Here is a 10,671-nt window from a genome sequence, read left to right on the forward strand (position 1 = left end):
CGGTCTGAAATTATTCGAATGATTCTCTGAAATTCAGAAGTACTTTAAATCAGGTTTTATGATTTTTAAATCATATTAAATCATTTAATAAATAATTAATAATTAATAAATGAATAATAAATAATTAAATCTCGAATAATTATATTTTAAAAATAATATTTAATATAATAATCCTCAACTAATTTATGTTTAGATAATTAAAGTAATCTTTAATAATATAATTAATCGAGTTTGAAATGAATAATCGTTGGAGAATACTTCTCCTATATTAAGTGAAAAAACCGAAATAATATTCATTGTTCAAGTAATTAAATATAGTTGAGGAAATACGATCTTTGAAAATCGTTTTAAATAAATTCGAGGTATTTAATACTTCGCAAGTGGACATCGAGTCCCTTGGAATAAAATAAGTGCGGACTTTAATCGTCCAAAACATCTCTGAAATGTCTCCCGAATTTTCGTTTTAAAACTCCGACCAACTCTCGGTCTTATAATCATACATCAGCTCATGATGGTATTCTACGACATCTATAAATATCGTAACACAATCGCTATTTATGCGAAAACTCAAATGCTTAGCATCATAACAAGCATGGAATTTATACAAAAGATAGTAAAACAATCTTTTCACAACACAACAGTATATGGAGTTGGGTTCGTAAACTTTCCTGGGTACTTTGAGGTGGAGGATGTTCTAGGGTCCGCTCAGAAATCGATAATCATAAACATATATTGTTTCGTTTCGTTAGATCCCGTTCTTATTTATGACGACTCGTACATACGCGCTTCTTATTAATATTTCTTGCAACTCATTTTATTTCTTATTACCCCTTTAAGTACTCATTGATGTCATGGTCACTTTCTTTTCGAAATTCTTTATATCCGTTTTCATTTCCATCGTCGGCTCCGTTTATGATTTCTAATGATTTTCTAATCGCGCGGTCTCGATTCCGATATTTTTATGAAATTGAAAATCCTTATTTTCACTTAATGAACTCTATTTATTACTCTTTGTAAAAATTTCATGATTTATGAATATTTTTAAGTCGAGCATTTCTATTCCCAAAGTTCGTAATTCGTAGCAGTTTTTGTCACGTAAATCACTTTTACTAAAGCGGTCATAACTTTTGATCCGTAAATCGAAATCAAGCGATTCAAGCGCCTAAACGATCCTTATAACATTTATTATCATAATCAAGTGTTACTTTTCGAAACTACAGTTTATACATTCGGGAACGTCTGCAGAAACTTTATGTTGAGTTTTGTTCGTTTTAGCGAGGTTACGATTACGATCCGAGTTTCGTTTACGTCTTAAATCATTATACCACTACCAAAAATCATCAAATCATCATCTCAAACTTAACTCCTCTCAAGAACATCATGTTCTTGATGCAACAATCATCAACCTTAGAACTAATTAACTAAACATCAAGATTACAACAAATCAACCACTAAAACTAAGTTTATATCTAGGATTTCAAAGGTTCTTGAAACTTAAACCTTAAATAAAGATGGGTCAAAGATTTATTCCTTTCTTGAAAGCTTGAGATGTGTTCTTGATGATGGTGGAGTCTTGGGAATACTTGGTTGGATTTTTGGAACATAAATCAACCATTAAAATCAAGAAACCAAAGAAAAGTAACCATTCATACTATTCATTATCACTTTTCTTGAATTTATTTCACCCATCAAACCTTAATAAAATGAGCTCAAAAATTTATCTTACCTTAGTTTAAGATATATGAAAGCTTGGAAATTAATGGTGGATTTTTCCATGGCTAGAAGTGACGGTTTGGAATTTGATTTCTTGTTTTTCTTTGTTTTGGCCGAATGGAGTGAAGAATGGGGGGGGGGGGAGAGAGAGAGATTTTCTTTCTTTCTTGAATGCTTCTCTTGGAAGATTTTGAAGATATGATTTAGTATATAACCTAGTATTAGAAAATCTATGCATATCTTAGCTAGCTTCCTAGGTATACAAGCTAATCTATCTAGTTTAAATTCTGGGTATACTATTCTAGTCTTTAGGTTATCAAGCTATCTAGTTTAGGTTACTATTTGATAACCTAATCATGGTTAGTTTCTTAACATAGTTAGTTAGTTTAGTTAGCTTGATTCGATACATTCATTTATTCATTTACGCATTCGCTCGGTCGCTTATTCGTTTTCGTAATAAATTCTCGCAAATGGTTGGCGGTGTAAATCCTTTCGTATACGTTCTTTATATTTTGAAGTATCGTTCTTGAATTTGAATTCGTAGGATTTTAAATTTGTAATTATATTGTGATTCCAGTAATCCTTGATGATTCGTAGATACGGTCATTTTTCAAAATTCGTTTTCTTCGAAAACTAATAGCGTTTACATACACTCATTTCGTACGTATAATCATGTTATCGACTCCGAAACTCAATTTCTGATGCCCAACATAGTGTGGGATAAAAAAAAATTCCCGTATGTCAGGGTTACTATTCATTAAGCGTTTTACAAAATCTCAAAAATTCAAGTTATTACATAATTAGTGTTTATTCATATAAAATCTATTATCAAGAGCTCTTGAAACAGATCAGTTGCAGAAATCAAGAAACAGACATGGTTAATAAACCGTGTGACCAAAATTCTGTTACTCCCTGCTTAATCATATGTCTCCCTGTCTATCTAAAAATAATTATAAATTGCACTCATAAATGTGGTTGGCCTCCTCCTACAATTTTTAGGTCTTTAAAAAATTAGTATTTCTATATGATTATAATCCGGCAAAAAGTTCAAGTGTTGATTCATGCAGGTGTTGCGTTGCGTAGTAATTCATTTATGGTTTGCGCTGATTATGTGCTTGGTATATGAGTAACTTTGTATTATGTATTTGTGTTTTCCTTTGTTTGGTGTTATATTCCTTTTTATGTATTTTCAGGTAGTTGTATTATGTTATTATTCAAGATACTTATTTATATATTCCATATTTGATATTTGTATGAAAGATCTATGAGGTGCAGGAAAAAAATCTGATTTGGAATTACTGTGGATATGATGGAACTAAAATTCTCAAATGCATGTATAGAGGAATAAAAATGTGTATATTTATGTTTGAGAATGATGAAATTGGTAGGATAATCTTTATAAATTTTGTGCTATTTTTTTCCTCAAATTCTACTAACTGTGATATTACTGGTGAAGAAGCATTTTGTCAGTTTGGCATAAGGTGATCTATTTTATGGCAATCCCTCTAATCTAATGACATGGTGAAGCACAAGAGTTATATATACAAAGATGAAAAACAAATGCCTTCCAAAAAATGAGCAAGGAAATAAGTTTAGATTTATAAAATTGGAAAAAAATGGTATTTCATGCACAAAATTGATTTGACCTTAATTTGTGACACAAAGAATACATTTCCGACTTATATAGACATTAATTTTTTTATATATATGTATATTGGGTATTTCAAGACAATCAAAAAATTAAAAAAAAAAAGTGAAAAATTGAGTTGTCTCCTCCCCGATTAACATTTTTGTGAAAAAAATTATAGTGAAATTACACTAAGCGAACAATTAATTGATCTCAAAAGACTGCGAGTTTCCAAGTAAATTTAATATCGGGAATCATAATACCATTTGAATTCTTTGCCTTTAAATTACTTTTATATTGTTAATAGAATTTTAAAATTATAGACAAAAAAAAAGAGTTAAGAACACGTAACGTTACTATATAAACTAATATTATGAGGTATTTCATAAGTTTAAAATTCTACGATACATCATATAAATGCATGAAATTTTTCCTTCTAACTAGGGTCAGTAATTAATTTTATTATATTTTCATTAGTCGGTTTTAAAAAAATATTTTCAGACCGCGCAAAACACTGTTTTTTCACCCAATTTGTTATATAAAATGAAGTTCCGAGGTTATACTTATACATGCAAGTACTTTTGATAAGAGTCGTCGTAGTAGTATAAAAAGGTAAGTAAAGTTGGCATAGCAGTTCAAATTTTAAGGCGGGTTACCTACTATAAAAAAAGTAATAGATTTTTTTTTTAATTTAAACCTTTATTCTATATAAAATTATTTACATCTAAATATTTAAATTTTTAAAAGTAGATATTTGTATGATTTTTTAAATTATGATGACAATACCAAATTTTACATTAAATTAAACTTATTCTTAATTTTCAAAAAAATGATTATTTTTAATATGACTTATGAAACAACTCTCATTAACATAAATCAGCATACATGAGATAGATGGAGTGGTTTATCTCATTTCGTGGAAGATTCTGATATATTTTCGCTTGTAAGTCGAAATTTGTTAAAACATGTAATTAATTATCAAGCATTTAAATTTAATTATTTTAAGTGAAACATTTGAGTCTGACACAATTATATACATATTAGCTATAAAATATAGTACTCCGTCTCCAACCATGATAATGTTAGCAAAAAATTTAGATATTATGTATCTCATCTCCTATATCTTTGATCCTGTAGTCATTAACTAAAAAAACCACGTCAACTTTTTGCTTTATTTTAACCTAAATTTACACATCAATACACACATTTATTCATATTATATTTATAATTAATATAAAATTATGTGTTCAAATTTTTATTTCATATTTAATATTTTAACTTTATGTTATATTAAGTGTCAAAATATGATTTTCTTATTGATCAATTTTATTAACTATTTTAATAAACATTACATATTTATAAAAATATTAATAAATCTAATCTAATATAATAAAATATAAATATAAATATAAAATTTTATTATACATATAAGTATATGTTTTTTAACACATATAAGTGTACTATTATACTTATATAATTATATATTTAATATTTTTTTCATTAAATAAATATTTTATTTTTACTTATATTTAATTAAATATTTAAATTTATTTGAATATGTGAAATTTTCTTATATATATAAAATAATTTAAAAATATATGTAACATATTATTATTGAATTTAGCTCACCAATATACCTAATACTATTGGAGTTACCTACTATGGTCAGTGATGTTGCTGTGTATATATACAAGCCTCCCTCTTAACTTGTTCAACGTCTATCTTGCTTTTGTCATCAACAAGCACCGCAGAATTTAAGTTTTAATTGGAGCCTGATTTTCAATACAACCCCATTTTAGATGTCCTTATTAATACTTCTCATTGTCGCCGCTCCTCTGTCCTTTTGACAATATAATCGATTAAATATTAATTTGATGTTTTCATAGTCAATTAAAAATTAATTAATTTAAACACATAAATAAAATAAATAATTTATCTATCCTTCTAAACAAGCATCCAAATAGATAACCCTTGTTTTTGAAGAAAAATAGATAACCGTCTTATAAATAAGTACCATTTTTCAAAATAAGTCTTATGTCTTATTTTATTTTTGTCAAACAAACAACTAAAGCCTCTCCTAATATATAAAATATGACATTTTATAAATTTCGGTCTCAACTTCAAAAATACACTTTATCATAACGCTGACCTATACATTTTTTATACAATTTTTTGTTGTGAAAGATAAATTTTAATCGGGAAATAAGACTACCTTGAACTATTACGTAGTTGTTCTAACAAAATAAAACATGAACGTATTTGGAATCAGAAAAGATAGAGAGAGCTATCCAAATCACATCCACATAAAATTAAAAAGGGAAGCAGCAAGTCCGAGTAGCGCAATCATCACACTCCAGCCCCCATGGTGTTTTTACTGTTTTAACAACGTCCATATTATGGCCCAATAATTCCAACTTTCTATAATTTTAAGTTACAGTTACACTGCTACATTATCCTGCAAGCTGTCAATAAATTGTATAAATAAACCTCTTAAATTCATATCAAACATCTCACAGCATTCACTAATGCAGACACTGACCAACGTCTTCCTTTAACAAATACTAGTTCAAACACTAGCCTGCAGATCAGTATCCACAATGGTTCGGAATGTCAGAGAATTCTTAAGCGCCCCAACGTCGAATTTCACCAAACAAAACAAAAAACTGTACATAGCCATTTTTGCATCGGTGCTTTTAGTTTCTGCTGTTATCGGCATTGCAGTCGGTGTCACGAATAACTCAGGCGGCTCCTCGCAATCCCATATCGATAGTTTTAAAGCCACGGCTGCTCATTCAGTCCTCAAGACCTCTTGCAGCAGCACATTGTACCCGGACTTATGTTACAATACTATTGCCTCGGTCCCTGGCATGTCCAAAAAAATTACTAGCCAAAAAGATGTGATCGAACAGGCTCTGAATATCACTCATACGGTAGTTGAGAAGACCTACGCCAAAATCAAGAAGCTCTCCAAGCATAAACACTTGACCAAGCGCGAAAAAGGAGCACTGGCAGATTGTCTAGAATTGATCGATGAGACGCTAGACGAGCTACACGAAACAGTGGAAGATCTGGAAAAGTATTTAACTAAAAAATCACTCAAAGAACACGCTAGCGATCTCAAAACGCTAATCAGTTCCGCTATAACCAACCAAGAATCATGTATTGATGGTTTCTCTCATGATGGTGCGGACAAGAAAGTACGTGAAGAGTTGCTTGATAGCGAACATCAGGTAGAAAAAATGTGCAGCAATGCCCTGGCCATGATATGTAACTTGACAAATACAGATATTGGTAATGAGGCCAAGCTAAATGGAAGGAATCTGAAAGAGGAGGAGGACAACAGCGAGTGGCCCCACTGGCTGTCGGCCGGAGACAGGAGGCTTTTGCAGTCATCCACCGTGACGCCTAACGTGGTCGTCGCGGCAGATGGCAGTGGGAATTACAAAACAGTGTCTGCAGCAGTGGCAGCAGCGCCACAGGACAGCACCAAGAGATATGTGATCAGGATTAAGGCGGGTGTGTACAGAGAAAATGTAGACGTGCCTAAGAAAAAGAAAAACATAATGTTTTTGGGTGATGGCAGAAAAAATACTATTATTACAGCAAGCAAAAATGTTCAAGATGGCAGCACCACTTTCAACTCAGCTACCGTCGGTAAGTTTCTTCTCAATTATTCGTTTCAGTTACAAAAATACTTTGTTTCCTGCTTACGATATTATCCGTTAAATCTGCTCCTAGTGTTAAAGAGATCTAGAGTTCTATTCTCACATCCCCTTCACTAAATGTTTGAATTTTTGCTAATTGATTACGCACGCATACATTAAGAGTCGGACTCTTTACTAACATACATGTCCAATATGACAATACTAGAATTGAAAAAATGTTGTCGGTGTAGCTGGACCAGGAAGGTAAAATTAAGCATAAACCTTAGTAATTGATTGTGTCGTGTTGGAATAATTATGCAAAGTATGCTTAACAAAAGTTAGAGATATGTTAAAATATGAAGTAGGTACTGTTCGAGAATGATATTTTACCAAAGCAAAAAATATGAAATCTAATCACAGGAGTAGATGCTTGTCACGGATGTTAATTGAAACGAGTTTAAAATGTTGAAGATGACTCAAGTTTGGGTCCAATAACCCAGTACCCCACGGGGCAAGTGGCCTGCCTGGTCCAAAAGATGGCAAGCTCTGTCATATTGGTGATGGCTTCACTTGTCGTATACAGATATGTCACAAAAATTCATATAAATTATATAACAAACTTTATCGTATAGCTTAAGTTGTACATAGATTTCGGAGTGCAGATCCAACTGTCGCATGTGAAATCACATAGTGCTTGTGTTATCTGTATGACTGTTTCGACATTCATCAATAATTGTATCCTTATTCTTGACTTATCCCAACGGTAAACTAGGTACTAATCGATGATTAGTGTTAGTAATCATAGACTAATGCGAATGTAGATAAAACTGTAGGACTTGTAAGTTAAGATCTTAACTGTTTTTAAGGCCATTGCTGATATGATCACGCTCTTGAGTCTTGGACAAAAGTTTAAAGAAGTTAATCGCAGAACACGTAGGGAATAGGCACGCATTCTGAATTGATTCAGGAGTTTTCCATATCTACGTGCTTGTGGTTGGAGAACAACTTATCTTCCAACCAGGCCGGCTGAATATCTTCCAACCTAGTTTCAGATGGTTAGGTAGCAAGAACCGACACTTCTATTGTTTCATATAATTCAGGGGGCAACTACTATACGTATTGCCATAAAAGCTAGGTTGATATTGTAACATGGGATTGTCCTTCCATCACTATCTGATGTTAACTGTATGCTGGTTGTGGCCCATTGAGTATTCATTTCAAGCATTCAAATGTTGAAAATTCCTCATCATAATGTGGCTTCAATTGGCAAATAAACTGGTTCGAATATAAATAATCTTAGCTTACTAATTACAAGTACTTAGTCTTATACGTCATTATCATGAATCTATTTTGATCTAGTTAATCACAAATTATGAACTATGTTTTACTTAACTGCAGGTTATACGTCAAATTAGTAGAATAAGATGGTTGGTTGTTGGTACGTACTTGGTAGTAGTAGTAGTAACTGTATAAGAACATGTACTCATTTGATGGGCTTGCATATATGTGATCAATATTTAATATTGTACTAATAACCTCACATGAATATTGTGTAAACGTGCAGCTGCTGTGGGAGCGGGGTTCTTGGCCCGTGGCATTACATTCCAGAACACTGCCGGGGCTTCAAAACATCAAGCCGTGGCGCTCAGAGTTGGGTCAGACTTGTCTGCATTTTACCAATGTGACATTTTGGCCTACCAAGACAGTCTCTACGTCCATTCCAATCGTCAATTTTTCATCAATTGCCTAATAGTTGGCACGGTCGATTTCATTTTTGGTAATGCTGCTGTTGTGCTACAAGATTGTGACATTCATGCGCGACGTCCTAATTCAGGTCAGAAGAACATGGTCACAGCTCAAGGCCGAACTGATCCCAATCAAAACACCGGTATTGTTATTCAAAAGTCTAGAATTGGTGCCACTTCTGATCTACAACCTGTACAGAGTAGCTTTCCTACTTATTTGGGACGGCCTTGGAAGCAATATTCTAGAACGGTGGTTATGCAATCATCGATAACTAATGTGATCAATCCAGCCGGGTGGTTCCCGTGGGATGGAAATTTCGCGCTAGACACATTGTATTACGGAGAGTACCAAAATACTGGTGCAGGGGCTGCAACATCTGGAAGGGTAAAATGGAAAGGATATAGAGTAATAACAAGTTCCACTGTGGCTCAAGGCTTTACTCCTGGGAGTTTTATTGCTGGAGGCAGTTGGCTTAGAGCAACTACATTTCCATTTTCACTTGGTCTTTGAAGATAGTTTTTCTTATGTAATTTATCATCTAGCTTTTAAGATCGTCCCGTTTGTGTTTTTGTACCGCTATTATCTAATGTGTGAATGATCTATGAGTCAAATAAAATCTGCTTCTACTAGTTCAACTTTTGTCACCGTGTTTTTTATTTAAAAATTCAAAGCTTTATACTTCATTTAACTTCTTTTTTTTAAAAAAAACTTTGATTCCTTAAATAATTGTTTCAGTGACAGAAATCTGAGATAGACAAAGGATAAATATAACGTTTACTATTACACTATCCCGTTAAAATGTGTGTGTTTATCAACTATTTTATATTTTTTTGCTCATTGATTTGATTGACCTCTCTAAATATTTCTTATCTTGATTTAGATTATACTGTATTTATATATTCTGCCGGTTATCCCCTCCCTCAACGGCTGAGTATTATGCTCAAGACTCTGAGTACGATGTGGTATGGTATAATAAATTTCAACCTCGCAACTCCAGTTCCTGTAGCTGGTAGCAACAAACTTTGGACTAAACCTCAGTTAAATAGTGTTAAGATCAATTATGATGCCACCCTTTTCAAACATTTATCTCAATTTGGCATAAGTTTGATAGCATGGGATGACAAAGGCGACTTAATTTTTGCAAAGGCTGCAACTGCAAGCTTCACTGACAGCCCAGAAATCCATGTATCTGAAGCTATCGGTTTAAGGGAGGCCTAAGCTAGGTTAAGCAGGTTCAAGATGAACGTACTACAGAACATCATATACATCACTACATGGAATCTGATTGTTAACTTGCTGTCGGGGCTGTATCTAACCAGGTGTCCATATACCCCCCATTTGGTGTTATCATTGATGAATGCAGAAGTCTTATTGAGTTTTATGAACAATATTAACATTGTATTTGTTGAACGATGTGGGAATAGGGCAGCTGACTTGTTGGCTCGATCCTCTAGTTCTAATCCGATTGAATAGTTATGGGGGTTCTGTCCCTTCTGAACTAAAACTCATTTTGGAAACAGATTTGAAGGAATAAAATTTTCTTACATTTAAAAAAAAAAGCATTGAAAGATAAGGTGATTAGCTGATTGTTTGCAGAGCTTGCCTCTTGACCATCATCCTTCGCCATGAGAGCTTGATTCATGTACTCTGTCTCCTCGTCATAATCATCTTTATTAGTGCACTACTTTTCTTTTGTGATGAAAGTCATTTCCTGTCTTAACTGCTCAAAATATTTCTTCTTGCAATCGACATCTTCTTCACTTATAGTGATCTTAGACTTTTTGCATTCATTGGAGAAGTGCCCAGCAATACCACAATTATAGTTAGGGGTGAACGCGGGTCAGGTTGGTAAGAAAATAAAGCGAACCAAACTAATTAGTTCGGTTTTTTTAAAAAATAAACCAATTAATCAAAAAATTATTTTCAATCCAACCATACCCT

The 10,671-nt window shown here is 32.7% G+C and overlaps 1 protein-coding gene across 1 annotated transcript; it reads left to right on the top strand.

Moving 5' to 3' along the window:
* The first annotated feature begins 5,765 nt into the window (after positions 1-5,765).
* On the top strand, positions 5,766-9,359 carry LOC141687386 (pectinesterase). Its single transcript, XM_074492635.1, has 2 exons — positions 5,766-6,994; positions 8,549-9,359. The coding sequence occupies exons 1-2, from the start codon at positions 5,938-5,940 to the stop codon at positions 9,238-9,240; spliced, it is 1,749 nt and encodes a 582-aa protein (XP_074348736.1). The 5' UTR covers positions 5,766-5,937; the 3' UTR covers positions 9,241-9,359.
* The last annotated feature ends 1,312 nt before the right edge of the window (positions 9,360-10,671 follow it).

Source organism: Apium graveolens, chromosome 9, assembly GCF_009905375.1.
Source record: "Apium graveolens cultivar Ventura chromosome 9, ASM990537v1, whole genome shotgun sequence".
NCBI lineage: Eukaryota > Viridiplantae > Streptophyta > Magnoliopsida > Apiales > Apiaceae > Apium > Apium graveolens.